The 16166-nt window shown below is 50.0% G+C and overlaps 2 protein-coding genes across 8 annotated transcripts in view; one reads left to right on the top strand and one right to left on the bottom strand.

Moving 5' to 3' along the window:
• PIGL (phosphatidylinositol glycan anchor biosynthesis class L) overlaps positions 1 to 5033 on the bottom strand; it is a 114519-nt gene extending 109486 nt beyond the window's left edge. The window contains exon 1 of the mRNA XM_066599521.1: positions 4766 to 5033. Within this exon, the coding sequence (XP_066455618.1) occupies positions 4766 to 4985 (220 nt within the window). The 5' untranslated portion in view covers positions 4986 to 5033. The remainder of the gene's footprint in view (positions 1 to 4765) is intronic.
• A 5698-nt stretch (positions 5034 to 10731) lies between these two features.
• NCOR1 (nuclear receptor corepressor 1) overlaps positions 10732 to 16166 on the top strand; it is a 139753-nt gene continuing 134318 nt past the window's right edge. For 3 of the 7 annotated variants that reach the window (XM_066599512.1, XM_066599520.1, XM_066599513.1), the window contains exon 1: positions 10733 to 11159. The gene's annotated coding sequence lies outside the window, so the exon portion shown is untranslated. Of the gene's footprint in view, positions 11160 to 16166 lie in introns of all 7 variants that reach the window. The other 4 variants (XM_066599517.1, XM_066599514.1, XM_066599515.1 and 1 more) reach the window with 2 other exon arrangements.

Genomic DNA, 16166 nt, shown 5'->3' on the forward strand with positions numbered 1-16166 from the left:
ATCTTAAAGTTCACCTGAGTGTTCAACAAGTTGTTTTTTTAAAATATAACAGATTCTCCTTAGGAGGGGGGGCTCACACGAATGGATTCCAATTGCGGAATCCCCAATCAGCGTCTATTCGGAGGATCTGCAACACAACACGGGCATCGACAGGTATGTACTTTTGATTCTTCCTTTATACTTGCACATCCCAATCATGTATCCCACAAGCGGAGGAAAAAAAAAATCGCATTATGTTTATTTTGCTGCAGAATCCGCGCGGACGGCCTCCATTGAAGTCAATAGAGGCCGTCTGCCCTGCAGCCCACACGCAATTAACATTGCACATAGGCCGCAGGGACTAGCATCATCGCTTAGAGGCGGCGCGGGAAATACAAACATTGAAAAAAAACAAGACATCTGCACTGCGTATGACCAATGGCGAGCCGCTACGGTCATCCGCAATACAGAAAGAGCGGGTACGCAGGGTGACCTAACACTTATTTGCATCATTTCATGTTTTTAAAGGGGTTGTCCCGCGCCGAAACGTCTTTTTTTTAATTCAATAGGCCCCCCGTTCGGCGCGAGACAAACCCAATGCATGTGTTAAAAAAAAAAAACGTTCAGTACTTACCTGAATCCCCGCGCTGCGGCAACTTCTTCCTTACCTTACTAAGATGGCCGCCGGGATCTTCACCCATGATGCACCGCGGATCTTCTCCCATGGTGCACCGTGGGCTCTGTGCGGTCCATTGCCGATTCCAGCCTCCTGATTGGCTGGAATCGGCACACGTGACGGGGCGGAGCTACGAGGACCAGCTCTCCGGCACGAGCGGCCCCATTCACCAGGGAGAAGACCGGACTGCGCAAGCGCGTCTAATCGGGCGATTAGACGCTGAAATTAGACGGCACCATGGAGACGAGGACGCTAGCAACGGAGCAGGTAAGTGAATAACTTCTGTATGGCTCATAATTAATGCACGATGTACATTACAAAGTGCATTAATATGGCCATACAGAAGTGTATACCCCCACTTGCTTTCGCGGGACAACCCCTTTAAGTTCTTCAGGTGGTCTTTCCCCGTTTTTCTGCTGCCCTGCTGTTAGCAATCTACTTTCAGGCAGGAGGCATGTCGCAAACCTAGCATTCTCCAAGTAGTCCTGGACTTCCTTTCCCTCACTTCCCATGCTGCATTGCTCCATCTCTGATCCAATCAGCGATATCCAAATCACTGTCCCTGTGCTTTCCCAGGATGATTCAATAAGACATTCTGGCCAAATAGTTATTAATGCAACATAATATACACAGACATCCTGTAACAGCAGGAGAGGCAGAGGTTGTGGAGATTGCAGACACTGTCTGCAGATCTGTCAGCCTGTGAAGATCGCCCTCGCCCATGTCCTGGTATCCCAGTAACTACAGAAGCTCAATATCTAACAGGCAGTGGATTGCAGACAGGTTGTAAAAGAAGATCTCTAGTGGCAGTCACTTCAGAATTAATTTACAGAACTAAGTTATGGTGCTGTTAGGGAAGGTAAGAGGGAGCGGGGTGCTGTATTTTTTAATACTCTCCTGCTCCCTGTGGTGCCCACCTCTGAAGATCTAGCACAGCATTGCACATTCGACTCTTTACAGTGCCATTCTAAACTAAGAATGGAAGAACAACTTAACACACCCCTCTACGCACTGCAGCAACGGCTACTGGCACCGCGGCATCTCCTATTTGCGTTTTGCTTTTTTTATCTCCCATGTTTCCCTATGGAGCCTCCTTTTTATCGCATTGCGAAGCACAAAGTTGCGCTTTTCATGTGATTTTAACATTAGAAAGTCCTATAGACTTTCGTGCTAAAAAAAAATCATGGCAAAAATCGCAAGTTGCAGCAAATTTTTTGCAAGAAAAAACAGGGGTGCCGCTCAAAAATCACAGGAAAAAAGTTGCTATGTTGTCGCGATTTTCTCGTGGCGATATTGCGAACGAGAGTGTGAAGGAGCCCTAAGGCGCTCAAAGATTACGCATTGATTCACTCAACTAATTTATTGGAATCTGCTGCGCAGACTAGATTATTGGCCGATACCATTAAAGTTGTCCTGGGTCTGCCAATACATATCTCTTGCCTACGGCCACTTTTAGAGCTTTCTCGCAGACATGCGTTTGATCATGGCGCTTCTCAGCACCGTGATTTTCATGCGCTGTCTGCTCTATTTTTCAGCGTTCAGCGTACCTCATCACCCATCGCAATGATGGGGTGCGCTAAAACGCGGTCAGACACAGGAAACCGCGGAAGATTAAGAAAGTAAAATCGCTGCGCTTTGCTGCGTTCGTGTGTGGGAGTGGCCCTAGACACCCGGCTGCAGTCACGCCCATTTAGGCTAGTTGCACATTTGCGGAGTGCTTGGATTTTAATTGTCACTTTCTACTATTTCACCAGAGATGTCTGACAGCTCATCTCCTCCAACTAAAAAGGTTCAGCTTTGGTTATAGCCACAGTCGCCGTGTAGCCCCGGCCTTAGGCTGCATTCCCACGAACGTATATCAGATCGGTTTTCACGCCGAGCCGATATACGGTGTCCTCATGTGCAGGGGGGGGGGGGGGGGGGGAGGATGGAAGAGCCAGGAGCAGGAACTGAGCTCCTGTCCCCTCTCTGCCCCTCTGCACTATTTGCATGGCGAGCTGCGAGGTCATTTTCATCCGTTTCTGAACACTGTAATAATCCTTTTTGCTGATTCTATTAGGCCGCTTTCACACGAGTGACAAACATCACGCGATGCGAGAGCGCGTGAGAACGCAGAATTATAAAACCCATGTTTTGCAATGGTTTCCTTCACTTTTGCGACGTTTTCACTCATGCGGTTTCGTGGGGGAAAAAAAAACGCAGCATGTCCTATTTTCCTGCGTTTTGCTCTTTTTTAAATCACTCCTGTGTTTCCCTATAGAGCTTTTGTTTTATTGCATCGGACCGCATGTCCTTGTGATTTTCGTGTGATGCGCAATTAACATTAGAAAGTCCTATTGTGTTTCTCGTGAGAAAATCACAAACTTCAGCGATGTTTTTGTGAGGAAAAGCACTGACGCTTAAAAATCGAGTGAACAAACATGCGATTTTGCTGCGATTGTCTTGCTGTAATATTGTGATCGCCTATGTGAAACTTTCCTTAGGCCGCCTGCACACGAGCTGAAATTCCACGGCAGGATTTCTGTCGCTGGAAGCCTGCATAGGATTGCGTTAGCAAACGCAATCCTATGCAGACGGCCGCGATTTGGCTGCGCGGCAAACAAATCGCGGCATGCTCTATTTCTGTGCGGGGCCCACACAGAAATGTCCCTCACCCGCCGCCGACTCCGGTCCGCGCATGCGCCGGCTGCCCGGTAAGCTGGCACATCAAACAGCCGGAGCCGGTGGGCACGGGTAGGTACGCGCTGGTCCCTGCAGGCGCTCGGGTCGGGTCCCGCGGCGAGAATCCTCGCCGCCGAATCCGACCCGCCCGTCTGCAGGCTGCCTTATGGTGTTGACGTCACAGTAACTGAATTACTATGGGTATGCCCACACCTGTGGCAGGATCCCATCGGGGAACACAGCACTCAGAAAATGACAGAAACCATAATGGGACCTCGAGGGACTGCATGATAAGTCAGGGGGGTCCCTCACACAACAGTCAAATGATGGATCCAGCACAGCACTGTGACTTGTGTTATAAACTGATGTTACGCTGCTGATACAGCTCTTTATCCTATCAAAAATACCTGGACCCCTCAGCAAGAATCACAAGGAGTATTTATTTCCATATTGTTAATACTTAGTGGGGCTCCTTTGGCCCTAATGACATCAGATAATCTCCATGGCATACTTACTAATGTCTGATACTTCCATCCATACATCCTGCAAACTTCTGGCACGTTCCCTCAAAGATGTATCAGCCCATCTACAATGGTGCTTCGTCACTGGACAGAGCAATGGAAGAATGTTCTATGGAGTGACGAATCAGACTACTCCATCTTCACATCAGATGGATGTACCTGGGTGTGGAGGATCGCTGCCTGAGTGTGTTGTGCCAACAGTCAAGTACGGTGGAGGTTCCGTTATGGTCTGGGATGGTTTACATGGCATGGTTTCAGCCCGTTGGTTGTAGTGACAAGAACCATGAACACAGCAGTGTACACTGATATTCTAGACAGTAATGTGCTGCCGACAATGTGGTAATACTCTGGGAACGGTCGGCCATACTTCCAACAAGACAACGTGCCTTGTCACAAATCCAATGCCGTTTAGGGTAGTTTAAGGATATGGATGTTCCACGATTCGACCGGCTGCACAGAGCCCAAACTGAACCCTACTGAACATCTCTAGGGGGGAAAACAACGTCAGGTCAGGAAATACGAACAGCATCCATCTTCTTCGTTTACAGGATGAATGGAGGGAAATACCAGCTTAAGTTTATTAGATGTCAGTAGAATGTATACCATAGAGAGTATCTGATGTCATTAGGGATAATGGAGTCCCAGTAAGTGCTGAACATATAGAAATGAATCCCCCTTGTGCTCCCCGCTCGTGTGTCCAATCCCCTTTAGTAGGATACAATGTGGCCGACTAGGACTGCAGCCTGCAGCTATACTTCCAGGCACAGCAGCTGGCTAGACACAATGTATCAGCTTCAACTACGGCGACCAATCAGATCACAGCGCTCATGTTCTGCCTCCTCAGCTGGCTCCTGATTGGTACATCAGTAACTACGGTATTTGTATACAAGAAGCTAGTGAGATCACCCGGCCCCACCGCTGTCCATACCTGCGGAGCAGCACAGCACAGAGAGGGGGCGCTGTCCCTGCAACACACCGAGGATGGTGGGGGCAAAGAACATACACTCGTCATCTGGGTGAGCGATGAGCAGCAGCGGAGCACGAGAGGCCGGCAGGACCCCCGCCGCCCGGCCGGACACCACGTCTCTCCAGCTGCTGCACACCCACCACAGGACGGCGACCACCACAACCAGAGCCACAACCAACATGGCGGAAGCCGGTGCCCGCACAACAGCGCTCCGGCCGGGAACTAATACCAGAGCGAAGGGCTCCGCAGCAGCACAGGCGTCAAGGCGCATGCGCACTAAGACACTGTGTGTGGGGTAGAATACCTCGCAGCTGTATGAATACAATAGTATCCCCGACCCGTATATATATATATATGTCACATCGAAAAGAAGATTGTTTCATATATTATATATATGCGATTTGACAATCATTCCACTTTTTTTCCAGTACATGTAGAAAGCAGCAGGTGCTGTGCAAAAGTTTTAGGCAGGTGTAAAAAAAATGTCGGATTCACATCTTGGAACCTCTAGGGAAGAAAAAGTGCTGCATGCAACGCTTTTTCTTCCGAACCAAAGCCGGGCAGCTGAGCAAGAACCGAATGGATCCCTTTATAGTCAATGGATCTGTTTGGTTTCATCCTGAAACGGGACCGCTCAGCCGCGGGGATTCTCCGTTCATTGCTCCCTGAACGCAGCAGGAAATTGGAATTACCGTAAGGGCTCCTTCACACTGGCGATTGCGATTTTAGCCGCGAGAAAATCGCAATTATGCTTATGAGATGTCTGAACGTCAGCGATGCTTTTTCTTGCAAAAACCGCTGCCACTTGCGATTTTCTCTCGCGATAGACAATAGGCACGAAACTCACGTGAATTTATCGTCCGTGTGACAACGATCTAGGGCCGCTTTCACGCGACCAAGAAAATCGTATGAGATTTGTGCATTTCGAGACGCACAAATATGAACCCCATTCTTTTGGATGAAATCATATACACTAGCTGCGTGTTTTAACATTGCACCTTCCTCGGAACACATCGCTCATTGGCTTCAATGGGAGCTTTAACGCCGTGCGATGTGCATGTGAGGTTTGCCATTGAAATCTATGGGAAACACTTCCGATCTATTAGGCAGAAAACGTGCGCAAGAGGATCAGAACTTCACCGATGCGAGGCGTTTTTGCCTGAAAAAAGCCTTGCATCCGCAGGTACATCTCACGATCGCGATATAGGACCGAGTTTCACGGCCTAATATCACGCTTGCCTGTGTGAAGGAAGCCCTAGGCCTCATGTCCACGGGCGGGTCAGGTTCCGTGAGCGGGAGCCCCACCGCGGGATCCCACCCTGCCTGCGGCATGAAGACATTACTTACCAGTCCTGATGTGTGCGGGTCGTTGGTCGTCTCCTCCGTGCATTTGCCCCCCCCCCCCCCGCACATGCGCAGTGGAAATTTTTTTTTTTAATCTCCTGCCTTTCTGCAGCACCCGAAGTGATAGTTGCGGGTGTGTCACAGAGCGGACGGCTTCCGGTATTCGCAGCTGGATCTGCGACAGAACCCTTGTCCGAAAGTTCCGATGCAGATGTGAAACTGACCTGAGAATGCTATAAAAATAGGAGATTTAGGCCGCCTGCAGACGGCTGGGTCGGATCCCGCTCTGAGAATTCTCGCAGCTGGATGCGGACCCGTGCCCCTGCAGAGACCTGCGGCTTACCCACTCCCAGCATCTCCTCTCTGCGCTGTGTGCCAGCTGCCGGCCAGCCGCGCATGAGCAGAGCGGAGCCGGCCCGTCACTACTGACATTTCTGTGCGGGCCTCTGCAAGACCTGCACAGAAATAGAACATGCTGCGATTTGTTTTCCGTGCGTTTTCACGCAGACAAATCACGGCTGTGTGCATAGGATTGCTTTATCTAATGCAATCCTATGCAAGCGGGTACGAGCGGAAATTCTGCGGAAAATCCCGCCGTGAAATTTCCGCCCACGTGCAGGGGGCCTTAACAGTTTATTTTTGCCAACAATTTGCAAAGTGAATGAACTATATAAAGTAAATACAGTATATCGCACTCTTGTCGGTTATCACATTGTTATTATATAAGTGCACGTTGTTTGAAAAGTTAGTGACTATTTAATGAATAAATCTTAACTATATGCTTAAACAAGTGTGAGACACTGAAGGGGTTAATAATGGACGGTCCGTATATTTCACCTAGGTTCAGATGTTACGCCCAGTAGGTATGAAGGGAGTTTGTGAAAACCAGGGATGTTATGTCCAGCAAGGGTAGCTGCCAGAGATGCTTTGGTGAAGTGTGTTTGGGCCTGTTTTTTTTGGAATGTATGGCAGGCTCGGTAGCGGGGCTGTCCATTCCACTCCCTCCACTCCAGGTCTTACTATGGGGAGGCAAGCTCTTCAGGTGCAGAGGCTGGGTAATTACCCAGTCCATAAAAGTCTGCAAAGATGCAGAGAGAGTTGAGGCCTGGGAGCAGCCAAGTGCTGCTGGGCTCAAGGGATGTGGTAGCCCTGACCCAGGGAAAACTGGATGTTGTGCAAATATGGTATTAGGGTATCTTGATGCCACCAGGAACTCCTGGGGGAGCCAAGTTTGACAGGGGCGTGATGCCCCCTGTACCTAATTGGCTGCACACATGGGAAGTCTGCAGGTCCTTGCAGCCCACTAAGTATGTATGAGACATGCATACCGTGGCTCCCGCTGCTGCTGCACATCCCAAGATGGAAGGGCTTTGCCTGCTGGCATCCTACTATGCGGCAGGAAGGCCACAGCGGTCTGAAGCGAGTTTTATTGTGGAGAGCCGCAAGGCATCGTGGCTGCCAGGATGAAGAACACAGCGCTGGGGACACTGACAGGTGGCGGCCAGGGACAGAAGTGATCGGGATACTAGGATGACTGCAGCGGACGGCCACAACGCGCAGCAACCCCTTATGTAAGTTTCACATCGCGGCCACCAGTATGGAGCCCACTGTGTCGGAGGAAAAAACTGTCACAGCTGGCGGCTGCACACTTCAGCGCTGCAGAACAGTGAGTACAGTGAAGTGGGTGGAGGAAAAATCAATGACAGCCAGCGCCTGCAGACTAGGGCGAACCCGTGCCCCTGCAGAGGCCTGCGGCGCACCCTCTCCCAGCGTCTCCATTCTCTGCTATGCGCTGGCGCATGCGTAGAGTGGGTCCGGCCCGTCACTACTGACATTTCTGTGCGGGCCTCTGCGAGACCCGCACAGAAATAGAAAATGCTGAATGGCACGTAACTGCTGCAGCCTCTGGCTGTAGTGGTCAAGTGGTAACCGTTTCAAAACAAAGGAGACCACGCAGGCGGATAAGTAACCCTGCTGTTATTGTTTTAACAGGCCTGGGCCAAATTTTTTATTTTTTTTTTAAACACTATCTTGCACCCCTCACAACCCCTTTAACCCCTTCACGCCCCAGTGTGTACATTTATGTTCTCAGTGTGCAGGGTTTGTATGATGAGATTGTAAAGTACGGTTTGGTTGCCATAGCAGCCTGGGGCCTTCTAAAAGCTGCCATGAATGGCTGCCTATTAAAACGTGATATAATGCAATGCTTAGGTATTGCATTATACCACACGTCAAACACAAGGGCCGCAGGCCGACTCCAGCCCGCAGACTCATTTAATGTGACCGCCAGCCGTACGTCAAACCTAACGGGCTCGTACTGTCCAATTACAATCGGCCCTCTGAAGGCAGCCATAAGGCCGCTCTCACACGGACATTTTTTCACAGCGTTTTGCGGGCGTTTGAAACTCCCGCTAAAAACGCTGTACTGAGCCTTTATTTCAATGGAGCTTCTCAGACGAGCGTTTTAGTGCGGCATTAATGATGCCGCGCTAAACGAATGCTGTAGGTTTCATTTTAGTGCGTTAAAGCGCTTTAAAAAAAATTTTTATTTTTTTTAACGCACCACATCACCCATTGCAATGACGGGGTGCGTAAAAAAAAATGTGGTGTCTAACAATGCGGTGTTTTTACAAATGCCTGTGTGAGTGGCTCTAGGCTGAGGTGGGCGCCGGTGAAAATGAGTTTGACACACCTGCATTATACTGTATGAGTGTTAAAACAATCACAAGTTCAAGGCCCCACCCAAAAATGTGTTTTTGGTTTTTTAAAAAAAAAAAAAAACAAACAAAAAAACCTTTTCCCATTTATAAGGCTGGGTTCACATGGGGCAGAATTCCTGCAGCAGGACCGCACGGAAATTCCGCAAGATTTCTGCAGCTTCAAAGCCTGTACGCCGCTGCCCTATGTCTCCCCATAGAGAGGAGAGAGCCGGCAGCGGGAACGGCGATACAATTGACATGCTGCGGCTTTGCATTCCGCGCCGCATGTCAGTTTTAGCGTGTCCTGGCCGCAGTGTGTGGACGAGGTTTTTGCAAATCTGCTTAATCCTGGGATTAAAATTGCAGGTGACAACTGCGCCTCCATGTGACCCCCCCCAGCCTAAAAAAAAAAGCGCGCTTGGTATCGTTGTGTCCAATCAAAGTAACACGTTATTTATCCCGTACGGCAAACCTCGTCAGGGGAAAAAAAAAAAATGCAACGTGCCGCCTCTCCAGCTGCTGCACACCCATTTAGGTGCGGATTTCCACACGTTTTTACTTGTGGATCTGCTGCGGGATTTAACCCTTGTATTTCCAGGCCGAATGCCGCAACATAGACGGACGCTGCGGGCTCATGGCAGAAAATGTCTGCACCTTGTAAGGCGATGTCTGAGATCTTACATGGCGAGTCCCGTAAACGCAGCGTTTACTGCTATTGTGAAGGCAGTCTAGATTTCCACGTAGCAGCTGTGCCATGACGGCGCGCTTTCACCATAAGTGACCTGGAGTCTCCAGTCGCTAACGGCCACGCTATTGTGGAACTTCTTACCAGCTAAATCACGCAGCCGTTATCAGTTTGAAAACCTCGCGATACGTGATAAAACCGAATTGCGTTGCATTTTTTTTTTGGTCCCACAAAGGCTGGTTTCACACGGGCGATAAAATCGCAAGTGAAAACGCAGAATTATTAAGCCCGTGCTTCTCCATGGTTCTCTTCGCATTTGCGACGCTTTTACGGATGCATATGTTTCATGAGAAAAAAAATGGCTGCCGGCCCTATCTATCTTCTTGCTTTTTTTTTTTTTATTATAGTTTCCCTACGGGGTTTTTGTTTTATCGCAACACCCGAACTTCGTGCGATGCGTTTTTAACAATAGAAAGAACTATTGTCTTTTGCGCAAGAAAATCGCAATGTTTTCGCAAGAAAAAGCATAGCTGATGCTTAAAACGGGTGAACAATGACGCAATTTTGCCGTGGCGATATCGCGACTGCCAGTGTGAAGCAGCCCGTAGGCCGCTCTCACACACAAGCTCTTATTACAGCGTTGAATGCGGCATTTGAAACGCCGCGGTAAGCGCTATACTACGCCTCAATCGACTTCAATGTGGCTTTGCAGGCTGCCGTTCGAACGCAGCATTTGTAGCGCCGCAATTTTCGAGCGCTGTCTGCTCCATTTTTGTGCGCCTACGCACTTTTAACGCCCCTCATCACCCATTACGATAAAGGGGTGCGTTAAATGCTGTACGAAATCACAGTTAAATGGCGTTTTCCCAACAGTGCGTGAGACAGGGCTACATATTAACACCCCATTAATATAAAGACATAAACAATCATACAGTGTGGAATCATTAGTCAGCCTGACAACAGCGAACAATAGACTACAGAACAAGAAATGTCAGCAATGCTTCAGGTTTAATAGAGGCTGCAATGATGTCATTGCGAAGGTGTGACATGTTAACCGCAACATATGAGCGCAGAGGACACATGTAGCCCGGCCGTCACACACATGTAACATGTAGACCACAAGCCCCGCCCCCGGACGGCTGCTCCAAGCCCCGCAGCGCTCAGCGCAGGTCCTGGCAGCTGTGTAGTGAGGCACATGCCGCTCACCGACTGCGGGGCCCGCTCTTGATCCCCGACTACTAACAGTTCGTCCTGGCATTAGAGTCCCGTCCTCACGGCACAGGACCCACGGCCCGGTGTATTTCCCGTAGTCGTTTGGCTCGCCTTCCTTTCTAGCGCCCTGCCAGGACCTTGCGAGCCGCCGTGTCCAAGGAAGAGGAGGCGGAGTGATCCGGCCAGATCCCTGAGCGTCCGCGCACACCCCATCCGGGCCACCTCTCGGGACATGATCGGCGGGCCCCACTGAGCCCGGGCCTGTGTGCCGACGGCAGAGAGCAAAGCGGGGGAAACCCGGGAGGAGCAGGAGGACAGAGGCGGGGGGTGCACAAAATGGCGGACATACTGCGAATCCTGCCCGGCTGATCTCCAGGACGGACTCGACGGATATCACTGCGCGGAAATACAGACGGTGAGAGGGGGGAAGGGCGGGAACGGGGCCGGTACCGGGGGAGAGGGCGCCGCGTCACCTGCACTGACGAGGGGGATCCTGCAGCGGCTGATAACAGGGGACAATAGACTGTATGCAGGAGGAAGGAGTCTGCATCACAATGGAGGACATCAGCGCACCTGGAGGGGCAACCCAGCTCTCCCAGGTGGATAATCTCCTCCTCGGCCACCATACTGGACGGTGGGAAAGCTGGGTGCCGTGGGTGGGGATGAGCCTGCGTCCAACTGGCGGATGGCGTTTAGGTCTGTGAAAAAATGTGCCGTATTTGGTGCGTATTCACGTTTTTTACGTCCATCTCGCACCTGTATTCGCTGCGTTTTTCATGCATGCAAACCCCCCCCCAAGATGGCTGTTTTTTTTTTTTTAATGTCTGTTCGCTGCGTATTTTACCCGGCTGCATGCACACGGCGAACGCCGCGCCGGGACAAGAGACCGAGCCCGACATCGCGCCTCCCAACGTACGTTTTTTTTTTTTTCAAGCGGATGGAACGCGGTTTTCGTTCAAATACGCCACGTGTCACGTCCGGGAGGTTGTGCCCGGCGCTTGTATCCCGCGCAGCGGAGGACCGGAAAGTGTGTTCCACTGGTTTCAATGGAAAACCTCGCCGCGTGTCGGACTGTCCTGTGAAAACAATGGGCGACGCGTTTCGGAGGACACGGAAAAATTGGACGTGCCGCAATGAAAAAAAAGAAAGTTATGACCTCGACCTCGCCGCATCGCTCAAAGAGCGGAGTTCACATTTGTGCGCCTCGCAACATACGAAACTCATGTCAATGTGGCCTGAGGATGGAGAAAACAATGGCGGTGGGGGGAGTTTCCGAGGTAACACCAGAAGAATGGCGTTCCTATTTGTGCGTCTCGCACGATTTTCTCGGCTGCGTGAAAGCGATCTAACGGCAATTTCGATCCGTGATACGAACTAAGACGGGACGCGTTGCGAGTATTCTCACGCAGTGCGCGTCTGGCTGTGCCAACGGTGGTGTATGTTGCCCGTTGCAGGGCGTCCGCGGGGGCGCAGTGCTGTTCACACACGGCTCATGGGGCTCAGATCTGCCGACACAAAGAATTTGCACCAAAATCGGTCATTTCTACGTCAAAAACTGCATCACATTCCGCCTAATCAGCGTGGAGTGGGATCTGGACTCGCAGACGCTGCGCCTTCCTATAGTCGTCCATGGATCCCCCATGTGGGTTTATACATGTATGATGCGTTTTTGCAGTAAATGCGCACAAGTTGCATCACACCATCCTGTTTTCACGCGCATTAAAAAAAAAAAATTTCGAGGTTGCCGTAGAAAATAGCGGACGGTCCTTGACGAATGATCGCACGAAAATACGACCTGCAGCGATTTTTCTAAATGGATCTGTCGATCCAAGTGGAAAAATTGATCGTGTGAATTAACCCTTTCATGTGAACGCCGCTCATCTCAGAACCGGACAGTACTTACACGGGTGAATTGCCGCAGGAATACCGCCCGTGGGTGCGTCGCATGCAGCGCATGAGGTGATAATGGTCCACCGCGAAAAATATCTGCACCGCTTTATGAAATGTTATTAAAAACATAACGCGCCATTTTTTGGTTTGTATTGATTTGTTGGGGCCCTAATCGCCCATGTGCTTGCGTATAATGACTGCCATCAGTCTGTGAGGAGAACGCGCAGATGTTGTCTGTGGCAGGAAATGATTCCAGAACTGCAGTGCTACCCACTGATTCCAGCTGTGAGCCCGGCCGCTGACCCTGCGTACGGCGCTAACCTGTATGACGCAGGCACTCGTGTTGTGCAGTTTGTGTTTTTTTTTTTTTTTTTTTTTTTTTTTATTTTGGTTTTTTTTTTTTTTTTTTGTGTTTCCCGCAATGACACGGCCACCCGCAGCCCATATGTATTGCTAATAGGCTAAGGGTCGGACGCTTACATCAATGGAGGCCATCATCGTGGAATCTGCGGTAAAATGGAGCATGCTGCGACTCCCCCCCCCCCCCCCCCCCCCCCCCTCTCATTCACGGAATATGCAGTTCGTATCTGTGAGTTTGAAGGAAAAGTCGAAATACCCACGTTTTAATGCGGATTGTCCACGCGGACGCCGATGCACGTGGCATTCTTAATTCGCATCCGCTCTTGTGGCCCGGCCTCCGGTATCTCCTTGGCGTTTGGTCTGGCTTTTCCCGCGCCTGCAGCAAATTTCACCCTTGTCAGCCGAAGGGCAAGTTTGCTGCGGATCAGCTTCAGAAGCTGCACCAATGGCGAGGATCATGATGTGGCTTTAGGGACGGATTTTCCGCCACGGAACGTACTTTTACGGTGACCTATATTGAGAAAATGAAAGCTAGAACCTGATTGGTTCTTCCATGTGTCTCCTCCCCTTTGTGGACCTTTAATTGACTGAGTTATTGTATTTCACTGATTGCATTACTGTATCCGTTGCATTTATATAATTGCCACTAATGGCTAGCTGCGTTTGTATGCTAATTTGTTATGAATTGATTCTCTTTGGTTATTCTAGGGCTGGAACAAGTAGCTCCGCCCACACCCTGCTGGCAAGATCTCTTGCCCCTTGATGGGTATTCTAGTGGGCACCTTGTTACTGATGGCACATGGTGACATCCTGGTCACTCCCCTCCCGCTCCTCTATAGTGGTGGGGTTTAGTCTCCCGCCTTGTAGGGGATCGCTCCAGTTTTGAGCCCTCTTGTCCAAGTGGATGTGCAGGAAGTCACCGCTAGGAGTCCTGTGTAACTCCACTGAGATGTAAAGGGATTGGCGCGCTGAAATCCAGCAGCGGATCTGCGGCAGATATCACCCTTTCAATTACGGGGTTGAAGTCTGCTGTAGATCAGCGCCAAAATCCGTACCAATGGTCAGTTCTTGATGTGGAAACACAATTATTCACACCGGAATTCTGCACGTTGATTCTACCTGACGGGGCAAATTTTGCATGTGGATCCACACCAAAAAGCCTATCCTCAGGATGTCATCAGTAGCTGATTGGCAGGGGTTCACCACTTGGCACCCTGCCACCCATCAGCTGTCATGGTGTACAGAGCAGGAAGCTGATAACTCCCTAGATTGTGCAGTGACCTGGCATATCTCTAATGGGAGTTGTGCCTGCAATACCATGTCGGCCACTCCATAATGTATGGAGCTATCTGCTTCCTTCGCCTTACACTGTGACAGCCGCCCAGCATACAGTTGGATGTGGGTGCTGAGCAGTGGATCCCCACCAAGCGGTTTATTATGACCTATTCTGAGAAAAGGTCAACGGTTTTTTTAGAGCTGGGAAACCTTTAACTCTTTAACCTTTGAAATAATTGCTGTATTTACTTCTGTAATCTTAATTGCCTCTGAGGAAGTTTGGTCACCTTTTTACTGCTGAGGTTTAGTAACGTCCGGCTGACACAACACCGCTATAATGTGTGTATATATAAAAGCGTGTGCGCACTTCTAGGTGACTTGTCAAAATAAATGGCTGTGTGAGAGGATAACACTATTTTCGGCTGTCATGTGACTTTATGTGGAATCTTTCACCAGTTGTCCCACCAGGTCTGCAGGCTCCATCTTCAGTTCCCTCTGAGCTGGTGGATCAGACTGTTGCTCTGCTGTCTGCCATACACTTTGCATGGAGGAAAAAGCCGATTCTGCTTCTTGCATGCACACACAAACCTCATCATGGAAGACATTGTACAGCAGCACTGAGCAGTGTAGATGTGATTTCATTGCTGTGAGACCTTAAACCCAATCAGCTGCAGCAGCCATGCCTGTGAGTCTCTGTTTCTCTATCCCTGCCTCATCTTTTCAATCTACTTCTATGGGCAGTATGAGACCGCAGCCTCTTCCACTTATCCATCTGTTACTAGATGCGGGCACCGTGTGACAACAGGCAGTGGACAGCAAAAGCACAAGAAAGGCAGATTTGTAGTGTCCAGCATTTAGAGATTCGCAGTTTTGCTTATCGTATTGGTTGTCCCTTTAACACAAGCTGGCTCACAATGCGGTGCCCATTCGTGCGTGGTCCACACCGCATGGAGAATGTTAGACGTACATGAAGAGTGTATAAACTACAGCCGCAGGTTTTATATGTTTGTACTTTTAAATGTAAATTATGCTTTTTATTGTCAAGTATTTTTGATAGTTTTTGTAGTTGACCCGCCCCCCCCCCCCCCCCCCCCGCAAAGATATTTGAGACAAAAAAAAGTTTGAACTTACGGAAACTCCCAGCTTCAGGCCCGATGTCTGCGGGCGGATTCTATTGATTTGATTCCGTGCGGCTCTAGCCGCCCATAGAGAAGCATTGGGCAGCCGCCCTTTAAGTCCTGCAGATTATATTGTAAATCGCAGCATTTTACCGTGGATCAGGCGTGGATCCGGCTCCAGTCATCTCTAGGGGAGCTCAGGATCCGCAGTGCATCTGCAAATACTCCGCTGCGGATTCGAAGGTTAGAAGCAATTAGGGAGGCGGGTATTTTTCTGCATGGAAAAAAAAATCTGCAATCTGCGATCCCTCCCGCAAGGGGGGGTGGGGGGGGGGGGGGGGGGGGGGGGGGATAAAAAATCAATTTTAAGATGACCTGCAGAGCGTCTGCTGTGGGAATCCGCATGAAATAGCAGCGCGGGCCGTGGACAGGAGGACCCAGTTTCCATACGTCTCCTTTTGACTGTAATGTAAAACAAAACACATATATGTCAAGCATACATTTCATGGGCAGACAAGCATGGTGCGCTACGCCTAAGGCCCAATGTCCACGGGCACGTACAGATTCTACTGCTGAATCCAGCTGTGCCCGCGGGCATGGACAGAAGAATACATTTTCTTACCTGTCCAGCTCCAGCGCGGGTCTCCTCTGTGCCGGCCGGATCTTCCTCCTTCACCACGGCGGATGCGTCCGGACATATGCGCGGTGCAATCATTTTTCTTTTTAATCTCTTGCTTCCCTTTGATCCATGGTATATCCACAGCTGCGGATGGCTTCCA

This window comes from Eleutherodactylus coqui, chromosome 4, assembly GCF_035609145.1.
Source record: "Eleutherodactylus coqui strain aEleCoq1 chromosome 4, aEleCoq1.hap1, whole genome shotgun sequence".
Taxonomy (NCBI): Eukaryota; Metazoa; Chordata; class Amphibia; order Anura; family Eleutherodactylidae; genus Eleutherodactylus; species Eleutherodactylus coqui.